Genomic DNA, 19619 nt, shown 5'->3' on the forward strand with positions numbered 1-19619 from the left:
AATCTTTCCAGCATCAAGGTCTTTTCCAGTGAGTCAGCTCTTTGCATCAGGTGGCCAAGGGATTGGAGTTTCAGCTTCAACATCAGCCCTTCCAATGAATATCCAGGACTGATCTCCTTTAGGATGGACTGGTTGGATCTCCTTGCAGTCCAAGGGACTCTCAAGAGTCTTCTCCAATACCACAGTTCAAAAGCATCAATTCTTCCGCACTCAGCTTTCTTTATAGTCCAACTCTCACATCCATACATGACCACTGGAAAAACCATAGCCTTGACTAGACAGACCTTTGTTGACAAAGTAATGTCTCTGCTTTTGAATATGCTGTCTAGGTTGGTCATAACTTTCCTTCCAAGGAGTAAGTGTATTTTAATTTCATGGCTGCAGTCACCATCTACAGTGATTTTGGAGCCCAGAAAAATAAAATCAGCCACTGTTCCCACTGTTTCCCCATCTATTTGCCATGAAGTGATGGGACCAGATGCCATGATCTTCGTTTTCTGAATGTTGAGCTTTAAGCCAACTTTTTCAGTGTCCTCTTTCATGTCCAAGGTAAGGAGCAGCGGCTGCGCTTTGCTGGAACAGCCGTGAAGAGATATCCCACGTCCAAGGTAAGAGAAAACCAAGTAAGATAGTAGGCACTGAGAGAGGGCATCAGAGGGCAGACAGACTGAAACCACAATCACAGTCAACAGGCCAATCTGATCACACTGACCACAGCCTTGTCTGACTCAATGAAACTAAGCCATGTCATGTGGGGCCACCCAAGACGGACAGGTCATGGTGGAGAGGGCTGACAGAATGTGGTCCACTGGAGAAGGGAATGGCGAACCACTTCAGTATTCTTGCCTTGAGAACCCCATGAACAGTATGAAAAGGCCTAGGTTAAGTATAAGTTAAGTATTGTTATATTGTTATATACAAGTTTGTCAGCAAGGAAAGTACCTCAAATGAAGAAACTTCAAAAAAAAATGTAAATGAGATATAAGCTTTTAGATAAACTCTATTAAGAATAATTATAATTTAGAAATGTCTGTCTAAAACAGTCTCTCCAGATTTTGGTAACCTGAGTTTCTAGGGTTGCGCTAAACTAAGTGACAGAAGTTTATTGAATAGCTAGGTAATTTCCAAATAAAATAAGATTCTGAAACTTCTATTACTGAACACTAATTTCCTCTTATAGAGAAACTAGAGATTTTGGACTATTAATGAATAATGTTTGATGCCATCCTGAGATGTTCTCTAGAATTTTTTTTAAAGAAGTTATCACTGGTATTTATGTTCATCAATCTATAGAATGTTAATATAAAAGTCATTTCTTGGTTGCTTAAGGAAAGTATGATGTGTGTTTTCAGTAAAGCAGGTATGAGGAATGAAATTATATTTTACGAAGGAAAAAGGAAGTAGGTCTGACTTACAGGGGGCTGTTTCAGGATGGGAGAACAAAGTAATGGGTACAGAAAGTGATAAGAAGGTTTTATGGAAAGTGGACCCCAAGGGAAGAGTTTTGTGCATAAATACAAGTTTTCTTGTGATGTTGAACTGCCTTTGATAATGGATTTTAAGTTTCTTTACCTCTGAAGTGATCTGTTCTATGTTTACCTTTGAAATCTTTTGTTAACTTTGGCTAAGTGAATAACTATTGTTTCACAGTGACTTATATGATCCTATCTGACTGAGTGTTATAAACCCTTTTGGTATTTATTGAAAACACTTCCTAAATCATTTGACTTCTAGCTAACTTTGAGATGCTCCAGAGGGCTCCTGAAATATCCCAAAGAGAGATGTTAAACTATCTGAGTTCATTTGACATGTTACATTACATGGGAAGTGTTATTGGAGGAGTGATGAATCTTCTCAGGTTGTATGGTTGATGTCACTTATACAGATATCCTAGAAATTACAAAAAAAAAAAATCCCTCATGGTTAGACTTTTGCTATCCTGATGTCCTTACAAACATGGCAACAGTCTACTCCTAAATTGGGGAATTAAAAATGGGTGAACAATAGCTGTAAATCAAAGAGCAAGGGCTAGGAGAAATCCAAGATGGCCACTTGGCTTTTCCCGGCTCCCTGACAAACCTCGTTTTTATTTGATGGGCTAAAGCCTTCCCTGGCTACAGGGTTAATGCCTTCATAATGAAAAAAATCATGTTTCACTGAGTATTAAGTTTTGTTAATTGTTAAACTGAGTTTCTAGTTTCATTAATTAAGGTCTAGTGTTTACTAAGACTCACTTCTGAGATAGTTCCTTGTTCTTATGTTATATCACTAAAATATTTAATTAAGTTATTAAAAAGGACACTCTAAGTTTGTTTCTAAAGCTTATCTCAGTAACCAATCTTCAGATAAAGATTAGATGCCCTGTGATGTACAATCAGGAGATTAACATGAGGCTATATGGTGGCACCCCACTCCAGTACTCTTGCCTGGAAAATCCCACGGACGGAGGAGCCTGGTGGGCTGCAGTCCATGGGGTCTCTGAGTCGGACACAACTGAGCGACTTCACTTTCACTTTTCATTTTCATGCACTGGAGAAGGCAATGGCAACCCACTCCAGTGCTCTTGCCTGGAGAATCCCAGGGACGGGGGAGCCTGGTGGGCTGCCATCTATGGGGTCACACAGAGTCGGACACGACTGAATCGACTTAGCAGCAGCAGCAGCAGAGTCATTTAACAAATAAAGTCAGATGACCTGGGTTATACTGGGCTCTACCTAATGAAAGTTCTTGACTTATAATTCTTACTTAAGATCTTACTAATAACTGCTAGCTATAACTATATTATTTTCTATGTCACTTGTTTCAGAAGATTATTTCTTTCGTTACCAAGTGTGTGACTGAGCCTGTGATAAAATGCTGATATGCAGTTCCATATGAGATCAATGATTGTAATAATGTAACTCTAGATACGGGAAGAAGCAACAAGAGGGAATATTTTCATGGACCAAGAGGCTAGTAAAACAGGTATGGTCCAGAGATTTTTGCTACTGGCAAGGCCTGGTCCCATAACAGCACACTGAGTGGCCTGTCAATGGAATCTTCCCTAGATTTGGGAAGGACTCTTCCCAGCACCGCAGGACACAGTGGCCATGAAATGCCCCAAAAGCATGGTCAAATATGTGGCTATGAAGGGACCCTGCTGACTGGAAGTTGGCACTTGCCAGCTGCCTCTACAAAGATTACATTATAACCACTGCAAGCTGCTGACCTTCAACACCGCCTGAAAGGAGTTCACGATGCAGATCAGAAATAAGCATCCTGTGCTCTGGGAAAAACCCAGAAGAACCAGCCTTCAGATAGATGTTTTCAGGTAAAGATTTTATGAGCCCAAATTCTTGCATCTTCTCATACCTAGAGAAACACTAATGACATGAACCAATGTCTGATCCTGGTTCTCCTGGCTAGGTCCTCAGAAGCTTTTCCACTTCTGTTCATCTCTGGGCCACGTACTTTTAACTTTCTTGTTAAGTTTGTTTCTTCTAGAATACAACAAATCTCTAAGTGATAGTATGATAAGAATATTCCCTGGCCAACACCCAGACAATGCTGAAACAAGTCGCCTTATCATTCCATGAATTCCCATCTCCCTCTGTAAATCGTAAACGCACCCTGGCAGAGAGCAGGCAAAGGGAACCCAGAGCCTCACGATGCCCCTGTACAGCCTGAAGAAGCCTGAGTGGTCATCACCCCTTTTCCTTTGAGACTGGGTTCCCAAATGTCTGAGAAGGGAAATAGGTAGATAGTTAGACACGAGCAGGGTATCCAAAGGGGCCAAAGAACTGGCCGTAAAAATAAAGAGAGGGAAGAATGTGGTGACCCAAGGGCGAAAGAGCAGGTAAAACCAAGGAGCATCTTGGAATGCAGGAACAGAAAAACCATACCCTTATCGTCCTTCCTTCCCCCATGTTGTAACTATTAACAGATTTCAGGTCCTCCTGAGCAGTATAACCTGTCTCCCCTCCTACCCCATAGAGAGAAGATATTTACCTTACTTCCCTCTCCCCCACCCAGTATATGTGCCTCATCCAAGCAGCAAATGAACTGCAAGACCCCTATCCCACTCCTTGTACCTAGGTATACAAGTGGACTAAGGACCCCTATTCAACACCAGTTCTCCCTTGAGCTGGCTCGCTGTTCTAACAGTGTCTCCCACTCTAATAAACTTTATTTCCCTCTCATTCTGCCTCATGTCTGGAAATTCTTTTCCAACCCGCGCCCGGACCACTACATATAATGTATATCACATGGCAACAAATCCAATGGAGGAAACTGGAGAGGCGAATGGGAGTTGATTGTAATTTTAAACAGACTTGAAAGAGGAGGCTCCAGTGACTTTTGAGTAAGTGCTGAAGGAAATGAGGTAGTTAGCCACTAAGTATCTGCTTGAAGAGTGTTCCTGGCAGAGGGCGCAGCAAGTGTTGAGGTAGAAGTTTACTTGGTATTTGGGGGAATCAAAGAGGGCAGTGCGGATGGAGCGGAATTTGTGATGGGGAAAGTAAGAGGAGACAAAGTCAGAGATGAAGGAATGCTGATTTGTGTTGGGTTTACTCTGAGTAAGACAGGAAGGCCCGGGAGGATTTTTGAGTAGCAGAGTGACAAAATGCAACACACATTTTAAAGGAATGACACCGGTGACATATGGGCAGGAAAGCAGATACAGGGTGGGCAGTAAGCAGAGGAACCAGTTCGCACGCTATTGCAGTATTCCAGGCTGCCTGTATCTGTGGCTGGACCATGCTGGCAACTGTGGGGGTGGTGGGCTGAGATCTGCTTCTGGATATCTCTTGAAGATAAAAATCAGTGAGATTTTCAGATAGTGTAGAGGTGGAATAGAAAAGGAGAAAAGTCAAAGATGATTCCACGGGGCCCTTACGCAACTGACAGGTTGGAGCAGCCCTTCCCAGAGATGGGGAAGACAGCAGTGTGAGCGAGTCTGATGGGGAGGATCCAATGAGTGTGGGTGAACTTTGGGTATCTGAATCCTTCCCACTCCCCCATTCTTTGCATTTAGCTTACTTTTCCAAACAACCTAAGACACATATGCATAAGAAATAATAAATAGTCAGTGGGAAACAATAGCTACTTCAATTCATGATGGGATTGGTTTTCTGTACAAAAAGGGTTCTGATAAAACCTGGATTGGAGAAGAGATGTAGCCCAAGATGCTCTACAGTGAATGCTTGTGTCGCCTCCAAACAAAATTCATACGTTTGAATGACAGCCCACAAAGTGATGGTGTTGAGAGGTGGGGCCTTTAGGAGGTGATTAGGTCACAAGGTTCTCAAGGCAAGAATACTGAAGTGGTTTGCCATTTCCTTCTCCAGTGGACCACATTCTGTCAGACGTCTCCACCATGATCCGCATGTCTTGGGTGACCCCACACGGCTGGCTTAATGTCATGAGTTAGACAAGGCTGTGGTCCGTGTGATTAGATTGACTAGTTTTCTGTGATTATGGTTTCAGTGTGTCTGCCCTCTGATGCCCTCTCACAACACCTACCGTCTTACTTGGGTTTCTCTTACCTTGGACGAGGGGTATCTCCTCACCGCTGTCCCTCCTGACCTTGAATGTAGAGTAGCTCCTCTCAGCCCTCCTGCACCAGCACAGCCACTGCTCCTTGGACCGCCCCATGAACAGTATGAAAAGCTAAAATGATAGGATACTGAAAGAGGAACTCCCCAGGTTGGTAGGTACCTAATATGCTACTGGAGATCAGTGGAGATAACTCCAGAAAGAATAAAAGGATGGAGCCAAAGCAAAAACAATACCCAGTTGTGTATGTGACTGGTGATAGAAGCAAGGTCCGATGCTGTAAAGAGCAATATTGCATAGGAACCTGGAATGTTAGGTCCATGAATCAAGGCAAATTGGAAGTGGTCAAACAAGAGATGGCAAGAGTGAACGTCAACATTCTAATAATCGGCAAACTAAAATGGACTGGAATGGGTGAATTTAACTCAGATGACCATTATATCTACTACTGTGGACAGGAATCCCTCAGAAGAAATGGAGTAGCCGTCATGGTCAACAAAAGAGTCTAAAATGCAGTACTTGGATGCAATCTCAAAAACGACAGAATGATCTCAGTTTGTTTCCAAAGCAAACCATTCAATATCACAGTAATCCAAGTCTATGCCCCAACCAGTAACACTGAAGAAGCTGAACGGTTCTATGAAGACCTACAAGACCTTTTAGAACTAACACCCCAAAAAGATGTCCTTTTCATTATAGGAGACTGGAATGCAAAAGCAGGAAGTCAAGAAACATCTGGAGTAACAGGCAAATTTGGCCTTGGAGTACAGAATGAAGCAGGGCAAAGGCTAATAGAATTTTGCCAAGAGAAGTCACTGGTCATAGCAAACACCCTCTTCCAACAACACAAGAGAAGACTCTACACATGGACATCACCAGATGGTCAACACTGAAATCAGATTGATTATATTCTTTACAGCCAAAGACAGAGAAGCTCTATACAGTCAGCTAAAACAAGACCAGAAGCTGACTGTGGCTCAGATCATGAGCTCTTTATTGCCAAATTCAGACTTAAATAGAAGAAAGTAGGTGAAACCACTAGACCATTCAGGTATGACCTAAATCAAATACCTTATGATTATACAGTGGAAGTGAGAAATAGATTTAAGGGCCTAGATCTGATAGATAGAGTGCTTGATGAACTATGGACGGAGGTTCGTGACATTGTACAGGAGACAGGGATCAAGACCATCCCCAAGAAAAAGAAATGCAGAAAAGCAAAATGGCTGTCTGAGGAGGCCTTACAAATAGCTGTGAAAAGAAGAGAAGTGAAAAGCAAAGGAGAAAAGGAAAGATATAAGCATCTGAATGCAGAGTTCCAAAGAATAGCAAGAAGAGATAAGAAAGCCTTCCTCAGAGATCAATGCAAAGAAATAGAGGAAAACAACAGAATGGGAAAGACTAGAGATCTCTTCAAGAAAATTAGAGATACCAAGGGAACATTTCATGCAAAGATGGGCTTGATAAAGGACAGAAATGGTATGGACCTACAGAAGCAGAAGATATTCAGAAGAGGTGGCAAGAATATACAGAAGAACTGTACAAAAAAGATCTTCATGACCCAGATAATCTCGATGGTGTGATCACTCACCTAGAGCCAGACATCCTGGAATGTGAAGTCAAGTGGGCCTTAGGAAGCATCACTATGAACAAAGCTAGTGGAGGTGATGGAATTCCAGTTGAGCTATTTCAAATCCTGGAAGATGATGCTGTGAAAGTGCTGCACTCAATATACCAGCAAATTTGGAAAACTCAGCAGTGGCCACAGGACCGGAAAAGGTCAGTTTTCATTCCAATCCCAAAGAAAGGCAATGCCAAAGAATGCTCAAACTACCACACAATTGCACTCATCTCACACGTTGGTAAAATAATGCTCAAAATTCTCCAAGCCAGTCTTCAGCAATACGTGAACCGTGAACTTCCAGATGTTCAAGCTGGTTTTAGAAAAGGCAGAGGAACCAGAGATCAAATTGCCAACTTCTGCTGGATCATCGAAAAGGTAAGAGAGTTCCAGAAAAACATCTATTTCTGCTTTCTTGACTATGCCAAAGCCTTTTACTGTGTGGTTCACAATAAACTGTGGAAAATTCTGAAAGAGATGAGAATACCAGACCACCTGATCTGCCTCTTGAGAAATCTGTATGCAGGTCAGGAAGCAACAGTTAGAACTAGACATGGAACAACAGACTGGTTCCAAATAGGAAAAGGAGTACGTCAGGGCTGTATATTGTCACCCTGCTTATTTAACTTCTATGCAGAGTATATCATGAGAAACGCTGGGCTGGAAGAAGCACAAGCTGGAATCAAGATTGCCGGGAGAAATATCAATAACCTCAGATATGCAGATGATACCACCTTTATGGCCAAAAGTGAAGAGGAACTCAAAAGCCTGTTGATGAAAGTGAAAGAGGAGAGTGAAAAATTTGGCTTAAAGCTCGACATTCAGAAAACGAAGATCATGGCATCCGGTCCCATCACTTCATGGCAAATAGATGGGGAAACACTGGAAACAGTGTCAGACTTTATTTTGGGGGGCTCCAAAATCACTGCAGATGGTGACTGCATCCATGAAATTAAAAGACGCTTACTCCTTGGAAGGAAAGTTATGACCAACCTAGAGAGCATATTCAAAAGCAGAGACATTACTTTGCCAACAAAGGTCCGTCTAGTCAAGGCTATGGTTTTTCCAGTGGTCATGTATGGATGTGAGAGTTGGACTGTGAAGAAAGCTGAGAGCTGAAGAATTGATGCTTTTGAACTGTGGTATTGGAGAAGACTCTTGAGAGTCCATTGGACTGTAAGGAGGTCCAACCAGTCCATTCTAAAGGAGATCAGTTCTGGGTGTTCTTTGGAAGGAATGATGCTAAAGCTGAAACTCCAGTACTTTGGCCACCTCATGCGAAGAGTTGACTCATTGGAAGAGACTCTGATGCTGGGAGGGATTGGGGGCAGGAGGAGAAGGGGACTACAGAGGATGAGATGGCTGGATGGCATCACTGACTCGATGGACGTGAGTCTGGGTGAACTCTGGGAGTTGGTGATGGACAGGGAGGCCTGGCATGCTGCGATTCATGGGGTCGCAAAGAGTCAGACACAACTGAGCGACTGAACTGAACTAGATCACAAGTCAGGGGCCCTTGTGAATAGAATTACTGCCCTTATCAAAGAGGCCTGAGAGGACTTGCATGGTGGTTCAGTGGATAAGAATCTGCCTGCCAGTGTAGGAGACATAGGTTCTATTCCTGTTCCAGGAAGATTCCACATGCCTCATAGCATGTACCACAACTACTGAACCTGTGCTCTAGAGCCTGGGAGTTGCAACTGCTGAGCCCATATGCCATAACTCCTGAAGTCTGGAGCCTTAGGCCTGCATTCTGCAACAAGAGACACAACCAAATAAGAAGTTTGTGCACGATAACGAAAAGTAGCCCCCCACTTGCCACAACTAGAGAAAGCCTGTGTGCAGCAAAAATTAAATTATTAAAAACAACAATAACAAAAAACAACAAAGAGGCCTGAGAAAGCTTCCTTGCCCCCTTCTGCCATGTGAGAACACAGAGAAAAGATGTCAGTGAGGAAATGGGCCATCGTCAAACACCAAATCTGCCAGGGCACTCCTCTTGGACATCCCAGCCTCTAGAACTGTGAGAAGTCATTTCTGTTTATCAGCCGCCCAGTCTACAGTATTTGCTTTCACTAGCTTGAATAGACTAAGAAACTGGACCAAGGAGGGCTTGGATTGAAAATGCTGGCCTTTCAGGGCAGATTCTGAAGGTTGAGCCATCCTCTTCCAGTCACCAGCTCACAGGCAGGGAAGCTGGATCAGGAAGATGGGACGTGATTCATCATACTGACCCCACTCACCGGTGAAAGTTAGCCCAGGAAATAATGAAGTCTCCCCCCAAACCCACCAGCTTCACTGTTGCTTCCCATTGAAGGGGCCACTAAGGGAAGCAAGTGGGATGAGGCAAGGCTGAAACCCAAGCAGAGAGGCAGAGACAGTTCCATGAATGCTTATTGATTAGAATCCAGTGTTTTCTTTGCCCTAAGCGTACTCTGCCTGTCTGTGCCCTGGAGCTTGAGCCTTTTCTTCAAGGGCAGAAGTTGGCTCTTGATGTTCTTCTCTAGTTTCTGAGACAGAAAAACTTATTTTTCCTCTCTTCTTGACAGGACAGAAAAACTCTGTAATGAGAATTCTAGGGCAGGCAGCAGGCTCCTCCCGATTTGGGAAAAGGAGTGAAACAGAAGGACTACTGAAGGTAAACTAGAGTAATTAAGAGACACTTTGACCCTAATTGCTCTGGATGAGGAAGAAGAGTTGATTGCCATGAGGCCAAAGGACAAAAGGAGCTTTAAAGAAGTGAATGAGGTTTGAGACAGCTTAGAAATGAGATTGCATGAGTCAACAGTGACTCGAAACATTTCTTAGTTGGATGGGTTTTAGTACCTGACCATTTTTTCTTCTTGAGTTTGAGTTTTATATTCACAGTCTTCAATATCTTTGCATTGCCAAATGACACAAAATTCAGTGGAATCCTTTAATTCAGGGTTGATATCATTAGACCATGACTATTAAATATTTCTTATAATATCAGACTTGATATTGTAAAGGTTGAGTGTGGGTTTAGAGGTTCTCACTTGGTAGTTGTGGAAACTGCTTTTGGGGGAGAGATGTTTCTCTGTGTAGTCTAGTTTCTACTTAATATGTTTCTAAACTTCTTTAAAGTGTGTACTGAGAATCAGAAAATGTAATACCTAGTCATTTGGTATACTTCGCAGTCGATGTGGACGAAGATGTTATTATACGAGGAATAAAAAAATATGGAAGACATTATTTTTTTCTGCCTCAGGAGGCTTATATATCATGACTCCTACTATGAACAAAGAATACTCTCTATGTTTAGTTTATCCTTTAGTACCACCCTTGCAGGTAGACACTGCTCTTCCCAATTTACAGAGAATACTGAGGTTTAGAGGTGATAGACCAATATCACACAAAGAGAAAGGGGCAGGCTGTGGGTTGGGATTCAAGGTCCATGCTCATTTCATTACCCTCAGCTTATTCTAGTGAATTTGCTAGAATCTTGAAGTATTTTCCAATGATGACTGCTATTCTCTGTCCGGCAGTCCATAGCATTTTTCAAGTCAAAAAATCTTGGAGAAGGTAAGCAATTTCCCCCTCTCTAGGTGCCTTGGATGTGACCATGGTGGATCCAGAACTCATTCTTTCTGATCTGATAGCTTTCTCCCCGCCCTGGCCAGAGGGTCAATGTTTTTTCCACAAGGCTGGGAGCCCCGCTCAGACGGTCCATTCCCCACCTCTTTCCGGAGGGACGATGACCCTAAGGCGACCTGACGTCTTTTCCCAAGGGAGCTGCCATTCCGAAGGCGGCCGCCAGGGGGTCCCCGCTCCGCTCGCGCCCTGGCAAAAGAGAGCCGTTCTGCGGGTGCCGGTGGGGGCTGCTCTGGAGCGGCGGCGGCGGCAGCTGGAGCCCGGTGCTCGCTCGCCCGCGCGCTTGCTGAGACCGCGCGCGCTGGCCCGGGAGCCCCTCACTGGATCCGCGAGCGTCGCCCCTCCTGCCCCGAGCTCACCCTCTTCCTCTCGCGCCGCCTGCAGCTGCCCCGGCGCGGCGAGCCGACAGGGCCCCGGGGCTGAAGGTAAAACCCCACGGTGAGTGAGAACTCGCTTCGAGCGAGGGGAGGTGGCGCAGCTCGCAGCCGCTCGCCCCGGGTCGCGCCCGGGCGGTTTAGAGGTGCGGGGCACACCTGGGGCGAGTGCAACAGGAGGGCGGGAGGCGGCGGACCCTGTTTCCCCGCCCGCCCTCCGCCTGCTTCCGGGGCTGGAATCCGCCTCAGACCCCTGCCCGCGTCTTGGCTTCTGGCAGCCTCCTCCCGCTCCCTTCCCGGGTTGGAACGAGAGTCCTCTCCGGGCTCCGGGGCCTTGATTTTTAAAGATCTATCAATGAACTCGTTCTTGTCTTGGGGAGGAGGGGGCGGGTACGACTCTGTCCCCGAATCCATCCCGGATCGCAGATGATTGCAGAGTGCATGCTGGACTGTGGGTGGCGGGAAGACAAACTTTTACCAAAGTGCGCCCGGGCAGGGGGACCACGTTTAGGGCGTCTTGGTATTGAAGGCGGAGGCTCGGCTCGGGACTCAGAAGGGGAAACTCCGCTGCGTCGGCCGGGTCGCCCCGGGGACTGCTGATGCTTCGCGAAGGGAGAGGGTGTGTAAAGGGCGTACAAATCCTTCGTAACCCCTGGGCCAACAACTGTCAAACATCTGGAATCCAGCCCCTCCCTTTCCCTGCACTCAGGAAGAAGGTGAAAACCCTTCAACTTTCCTCTGATTGCTCCTCCCTGCCTTTGGACCCCTCTGGAAGGGTACAGGGCCGACCCCCGGCGCCTGGCAAGTAAGTACCAGACCGACACCCCAGACTTCTCAAGATCCCCCCTCACCCACCTCCCTGACCCCTCCCAGACGTCCGTCCCGCAGGGACCACGCGACAGAGCCGATGGAGATCGAGGCGAATGGCCTTTTGTTTCTCGGCGTTTCCCCTATTGTTCGCCTTTCTAACATCTGGCGGGGCTCGGGAGACAAGGAAGCCCCTCTCGTCCTCCTCCCCCGCCCCCCTACGCCAGCCTCCCGGCCAGATTGCGCCTGGGAGCCTGCCTGGGGAAGGCGAGGAGCCCGACCCCTGCGGGGCCGCCCCTCCCGGGCCTTGCGGTGAGAGGGCGGAGGGAAAGTTGTTCCTTCCCCGCCTCCTCCGCTGCCTGTGGCCCCGGGCGCATTTCTCAGATCTTATCCCTAGCGCGCCGCGGAGCGCAGATCCAGAAGGTGCCGCTCGCGGGAGAGAGTGGAAGCGAGGTGCTGCCCCAATCCCGGGTGCCCTTTTCCTGTGAGTTCCGGTGGATTCCAATCTCCGCCTAAAGGCGTGTGGTTGGCCCGTTGAAAGGCGGTGGGACGGGATCAGGGCAGATCTGATAGGCAAATAGCTAAATCTAAGGCTCTGAGACTAAGGCTCTGAGTTTCCAAGGGCCGAAGGGCAGGCGAGTCGCCCTCCTTAAGGAGAGCGTGTGTACTGTGCTGTGCTCAGTCGTGTCCGACCCTTTTGCGACCCGGTGGACTGTAGTCCATGGAATTTCCCAGGCAAGAACACTGGAATGGGTTGTCATTTCCTTCTTCAGAGGATCTTCCCGACCCATGTCGGGAAGGGTCCCCTTCTGTAACTCGGGTCTCCTGAGTCTGCTGCATTGCAGGCGGATTCTATACCGCCGAGCCACTAATGGAGATATAGAAATAACCTAGGAAGCCTCGAGACTTTGCTTAGAAATAGGAGTGAAGTGGCTCCCTCCAGAATGAACCTGGGGTCCTGACTTCGCACAGAGCTCCAGTTTAAAGCCCGGGTACCCCCTCAACATTTGGTAAGAGCAGACCTGGAGGACTCAGCACTGACTGTGTAGACGTTTCTCAGTCCCTGCGAATCTGTAGCTGGGGACCGAATTCCCCTGTGAGTGCGCCGGTGAGGTTATAAGCTAAAGCTAAGCTAAGTTGCTTCAGTCGTGTCCGACTCTGTGCGACCCCAGAGACGGCAGCCCACCAGGCTCCCCCATCTCTGGGATTCTCCAGGCAAGAACACTGGAGTGGGTTGCCATTTCCTTCTCCAATGCATGAAAGTGAAAAGAGAAAGAAAGTGAAGTCTCTCAGTCATGTCTGACTCTTAGCGACTCAAGGGATTGCAGGCTCCTCCGTCCATGGAATTTTCCAGGCAAGAGTACTGGAGTGGGGTGCCATTGCCTTCTCCGGTGAGGTTATAGGGACCCTGTTATAACTCTGCCTTTCCGATCAAGTTGTGTGCTTAAACACGGTGCTTATTCTTAGTGACCGAGGATTATTAAAGACCTAGGACTTACACCTGAAACTAATATAATATTGTAAATCAACTATGCCTCGGAGGTGGGGGGAATAGAATTTGGGCAAAAACGTAGTAGCCACTCTCAGAGGGCAGGGTCCCCAGATGGTGCTCCCAGAGTTGCTTAGCTGGTGAGGGGAGACTGTGTCTGTACACCTGTTGAAATGTATACCTGCACATAGCCTTACATATACTATTGTTAGCTTTTTCTGTCTGACATACAGTCAGTGCCTCTCCCAGGAAGGCTCAGGGAGGCTCTTATTTTTTTTTTTTTATCCTTCACTTTTTGATCTGTGCCCCAAGCCAGGGGAGGGAGGAAGCTTCTGTATGAACACCTGTGACCTTGTACCCACTGGAAGGTTTTAAGTAGACACTGTGGCTCTGCACAGCTACAGGAGTTTGCCCTACCAGAGTGGGAACTTTTGAGCTTCCATTTAATAAAGAGGAACAAAGGAGACGAAGTCGGCAGAGAGGACACACACAACACATTCTCCAGTAATTTCTGGATGTTACCAGTGGGACCCACAGAAGACAGAAAGCAAAATCTTAGAAGCACCAGAAGGCACTTTACAAATACTGCATTATGAAAATGATCCCCACGGAAGGATTCCTTTGAAATTTAGCAGCAGCAGCACTAGAAAAGCAGGAAGTGCCTGGGTTGCTCAAGAAGTGTCTAAAAGCATCCTTAACAAAGTGAAAGGGCAATGTCTGTCCCAGTCTACTCCAGTAAGGAAAATAGGGTAATTACAGGGAAAGATAAGCTTGTACGACTTCTTTAATTTTAGGATTAGAAGACCCTCCCCAGCATTGAAGAAAAAATTAAAAATACAGAGGTGAAAATTAAAACAGAAGGAGGAGGGATATTATAAATAAGGCTACATTGAACAATTTTATCCAATTGCTTACATGGAATAAATTTCTGGAGATAGGATAACTAGGTCTAAGGTAGCTATATTGTCCTGTAGGAAACTCTCTTTTTTTTTTTTTTAAGAGGGGAGTATCTTATTACCTTCTTTTACATTTCTCTAATCACAAATGAGAATAAACATTTTTCATATTGTCTGTTAGTATTTCTTGTGATGTTACCAGTTTGTGTCCTTACCTATTTTTCAGTGAGAATATTCTCCTTTTTCTGACTAGTGGTGCTCTGAATAAAAGCATCCCGTTGTGACTTCCGCCCCTGCTGGTACAGTCAGACAAGCTCTATTGACTAGAAGTGCTGATTTTCTTTCCTTCTGCATTATTGCAAACATTTGGCAAGACTGCAACCATCAATTGCTAAAGTAACTGACATGGTCCCAGGAGAATCATTAAGGTGATCATGCAAAGGCATTATTAGAGAAATTCATGGAAAATATCAAATGTATACTTTCTGCCTTGTAGCTTGCATGTCCCAATTCCTTTATAGCTTGTAATGCTTTTTAAAAATTTACAACACTTACTGATGAGTTACTGTTACTAAATGGATGATATGAACTTGTTTTATTGTCTGATCCTTCTACTGGTAACCAGTACACTGTGATCCACAACTAGTTCTTGTTCTTTTAAACATTTCTTCTAACTTTTGAACTGAGTTTTATTTTAATACTTTCTCAGTACAACTATGTTGGAGTTTAACTATCCAACTATTTAACTATGGATGAATCTTGAGTCTAAACCTTTTAGCAGCATGCTTTGAAAACAAATAGCAAGTAAAGGCCTTCCAGGAGTTGAACTGGATACTCTCTGTGATGCATTTGGGTAGCCACAATCTCTCTGTTAATTCTTGCCTGAAGGTAGATGATTCTGAAATGGGGTAGAAGGGAGAGAGAAAGGTAGAGAAAATTCAACTAGAAGGTGAATTAATACAAATGAAGGACCACACAAGAAAATTTAAGTAAATAATCTGGGTAATCTAGGTACAAAATAACTTTGAAAAAGATAAAGTATATTAAAGTGTCGTGTATTAGTAAGAAGATTAGTTTATTTAACAAGCAGAAAGTGGCCTTCTAGTTGGGAAGACTCCAGTGTGAAATTCTTCCGTAGTCTAAGCATAGGTATTTCATTTCAGCTACAAAACAAACAAAAAAAAGACAGATATTAAACTTCTCTATAGCATTTTTCATGCTTTTAAGTGTCAAAATCGCATGATATGTATTGGGAATGACCAATGCTGTTTGTATTAGAATCATAAGCTCTTAAAAGTTGAATGAGACTTTAATGGTCATCTCATTCAACCATCTAATATCATTACAGATCTTCACTGTCTTGCAGTAATAAAATACCAACCCGCAAAGTTTCTATCATTTTAACCAAACCAGGCTGAGAAGCAAATGGGTCCAAAATTTCTATTTTTTTTTTTAGAGTAGGGAGACAGGAAAGGTTTTAATTCTATGGGGTCTTGTACAGGCTCTTGTAATGTGCTGAACTTTCCTAGAATAAACAATCTTGGCAGCAAGAGAGTTAAGCCATTGAGGTGTTAGATTTTGCAGTATTCTCTGAGCCGTGTCCTCTGGCCATTGGTTTGAGGGAGTTCAAAAGCAACAAAGCAAGTACAAAAGAGCAAAAGGAAAGAGGAACAGAGAATAGAGGATGGGAGGGCAAGTCTTCCTCTAAAACTGTCTTCAGGATTTCCTAACAAGACTCTTGATCACCCAGGGGGTGGTAGGCATCGCCTTGTTTAGAGAGGTGAATGTGGCCGATGCTGCAAGGCATCAGAAAAAAATGACCGTTACCCAAACCACCAATAATCCGGTCGAGGGGAGCCATGGCACGGCACAAGCCTTAAAAAGAAGATGAAGGAGGATGAGAAGGAAAACAAGATTTTGGGAGAAACAGAATTTTAATTCTTAGAATACATTAATACCTTATCTCCTCCTGAGCAATGCTGTGAGTTTCTGAAAGAAGTAGAAGCATCTTCTGATTTCCACTCGGACAATCTCCCAGGCGCAGTGACTATGTTTCTTATCTTTGAGGAAACTGTCTATCCTGTTGAAATATCTCCTCAGATCTAGATTGCCCAGCTGGAGGACCGGAGCTCCTGAGGGTTTCCTGAGGGTCTCCTCTCCGGCTGAGAGAAGCTCTTCCCTCTCTCTTGTGTCTTCATTTTCCTCCTCCTCTTCTTCCAAGCATTGCTCCAGGTACTGCAGCTGGTGATCAAGTCCAATCTGGACTTGTCTCAGGTGTTTCTCTTCCCAAGTGGATTGGAAGGTGTCTTGAGTGAAGATGTGGAAGGCCTGTTTGGACATTTCATAGAAGGCCTCCTTGATGTTCTTCTGCAGAGGCTGGGTGTATGAGAGGATCTCTTGGGGCAACTCGAAAGCTTTTCTTTCTTGTAGACACTCTATAGGAAATGAATTGCTCATTGTGCTCAGAAGTTGCAGATTCTGCCAGGTGACTCTCCTCAGGCGAACATTCAGCGAGTTACAGTCCAGAGAGAGGATGCCAGTGATGAACAGACCCATGAGGCACGCCAGCCACACATACTTTCGAATCCCATCAGGCTTGGTGATCATTTTTTTCCCCTCGCCCATGGAGGTGAAAAATCCACAAGATTCAGAGGTTGACAATGAGGTTTTAGGTCTGAAGTATTCCTTTGTGTGCCTTTTATACACCTGGGTATCTTTGGTGGGGAGGAGTTTTTGCATTAATCATTTTATGATACTCAGCATTTCAGCTTCTTTGCCTCTGAGGCTTTTTAGATTTGGGGTGACTACGCTGACTTTGGAAGTGCTGTCTTTTTTTTTTTTTTTTGAGAAAAGTGAGCAGAGCATTATGATTGTGTTATCATCGATGGCTGGATGATCCATCCCAGTCCGATATAATCGCCAGCACAGGACAGATGCAGACTGTTTCGGAAAGCCCTGAAAGCTATGATTCTATACACTTGCTTACCCAACACTGTTACATAAGAGAGAATGATCCTCCAAGAAAATATTTTTTTGTACCTGGCCCTATAACCAAACCTCTTCTCTCACGGAGTTAATCGTAGACGTTGACCAAATGACTATGATTATTTGATTGCAAGGCCACTAGAACATAACATGGTTGAGGTTTTTTTCCAGTCTTGTTAAACTTCTATATTTGGATATTTTCTCTTTTATTTGAGTTTTTTGTGTCTCAAGAAAGATGAAAAACAGAGTGGATCATTGAGCATGGCACTTATCGCATAGAAGACTAGACCAACTTAGTTTTGTATTGCCACTAGAAAATGTTGGAACTCTCCAACTGTCCTTTCCTGTAGTGAAACCTGAACCAGCACTTACCATCCCCACCTAGCATTTTGTATGCCTCTGATCTCTTTCTTAGAAATCCTCCAGGGGCTTGTATACTGGGGAATATTTTTCTGCCTCATTAACTTCTCTCTTATAGTATCTAAACTTTTAGATGTGGTTTAGTAGTATTTTAAAACTTTAGTTTAATTTTCTTGCTTGCTGAGAAGCTCTGTGTGCTGTAAAGATTTTTTGTTCTTATTTGTTTTTGAGGAGGTATGTGAGTAGGTGATCACCCACTTTAGCCAAACTAATTCACACCTGGACCAATATTCCTGGGGTGATGATGGCTGTCCACCATTTATGATTTTCACTTTCTTTGACCAGAAGGAAAGTTATGACAACCTAGATAGCATATTCAAAAGCAGAGACATTACTTTGCCAACAAAGGTCCATCTAGTCAAGGCTATGGTTTCTCCTGTGGTCATGTATGGATGTGAGAGTTGGACTGTGAAGAAGGCTGAGAGCCGAAGAATTGATGCTTTTGAACTGTGGTGTTGGAGAAGACTCTTGCGAGTCCCTTGGACTGCAAGGAGATCCAACCAGTCCATTCTGAAGGAGATCAGCCCTGGGATTTCTTTGGAAAGAATGATGCTAAAGCTGAAGCTCCAGTACTTTGGCCACCTCATGCGAAGAGTTGACTCATTGGAAAAGACTCTGATGCTGGGAGGGATTGGGGGCAGGAGGAGAAGGGGACTACAGAGGATGAGATGGCTGGATGGCATCACTGACTTGATGGACGTGAGTCTGGGTGAACTCCGGGAGTTGGTGATGGACAGGGAGGCCTGGCGTGCTGCGATTCATGGGGTTGCAGGGAGTCGGACACGACTGAGCGACTGAACTGAACTGAACTGAGGCTTCTTCTGGTATGCCCAAAAAAAGTGGATTTTTTTTCTCCAGGAACCTGAAATGGGATGCCATTAAAGGAGGGGAGTTTTAATTACCACCTTAAAAAAAAAGAAATGCATTAATTTTTAATAAAGTCATTTTAGAATGGTGAGCAACCACCGTTCCTCAAGCATGGCAGACTTTGACTGGAAATTTAGCTTAAAATGTTCATGTCTAAATTAATTGGCTGCACCAAGGACTAATTGTAGACAAGTGAGATTTCTTAAAATCCTGGCTTTTTGGACTGATTTATTTTGAGAAGAAAACCTACTACATATGTTACTTTATATGTTCTCTCTGTATAAACTCTGATTTTGCAGAGATATTTTGTGCGATGACTAACTTAGAAAAATAATCGGGAAAATGAGACCTTTTATACAGGATTATAAACTGACACAGACTTCTTTGAGAGCAAAATGGTGATATATATCAAAAGCCTTAAAAATGTACATGATCTTTGACTCAGAATTCTCCCTCTGGAAATTTATCTCTAAGAAATAATGATGAATGTCTCTAAGGACTTACCTGTCAGGAAGTTCATCACAGGAAAAACTGAAAACAATTAAAATGTTCAGCAGTAGGTACTTGGTTAAGTAAATCATCAGTAGAAAATGTCTGTGCAAGCATTCAAAATTATGCTGTGGGATTATACTTGGTTATTTAGATGGGCAAGCTTTACAGCTTAAAAGCAAGTTTACATGGTAGTATATAGAGTCTGTAAAATATAAACACATGCATACATATACAGAAAAAAAATCTAGACGTATGTATGCTACAAACATTAAGAAAAATAATTAAGAAGTATGAACTATGCATTTATAAACTCTGTGTGTATGTATGCATAACAATAAATATATGTTTATAAAATGCCAATGTCTTCTGAAGGCCAGACCTCCTTCCATACCTCATACTACTTCTTATTCCTAAAGCTTCTTGAATTGTCTCAGTCAGAACTGCTTGTTCCTCTTTGGGGCTTTTACAGTGCTTTGTCCTCCTTAATTCTGGCTTTTTAAAGTAAATAATTGTATAAGTGCTGA

At 44.2% G+C, this 19619-nt stretch overlaps 2 protein-coding genes across 5 annotated transcripts in view; one reads left to right on the plus strand and one right to left on the minus strand.

Annotated features, from left to right (window-relative positions):
- The first annotated feature begins 11115 nt into the window (after positions 1 to 11115).
- The window catches only part of MOB3B (MOB kinase activator 3B), a 235985-nt gene continuing 227481 nt past the window's right edge, over positions 11116 to 19619 (plus strand). For 2 of the 4 annotated variants that reach the window (XM_061425125.1, XM_061425121.1), the window contains exon 1: positions 11116 to 11203. The gene's annotated coding sequence lies outside the window, so the exon portion shown is untranslated. Of the gene's footprint in view, positions 11204 to 11855; positions 11945 to 12343; positions 12431 to 19619 lie in introns of those variants that run through there. The other 2 variants (XM_061425122.1, XM_061425123.1) reach the window with 2 other exon arrangements.
- On the minus strand, positions 16174 to 19508 carry IFNK (interferon kappa). Its single transcript, XM_061425120.1, has one exon. It carries the CDS (start codon positions 17068 to 17070, stop codon positions 16291 to 16293), a length of 780 nt encoding a protein of 259 aa, XP_061281104.1. The 5' UTR covers positions 17071 to 19508; the 3' UTR covers positions 16174 to 16290.

Source organism: Bos javanicus, chromosome 8, assembly GCF_032452875.1.
Source record: "Bos javanicus breed banteng chromosome 8, ARS-OSU_banteng_1.0, whole genome shotgun sequence".
Lineage (NCBI taxonomy): Eukaryota > Metazoa > Chordata > Mammalia > Artiodactyla > Bovidae > Bos > Bos javanicus.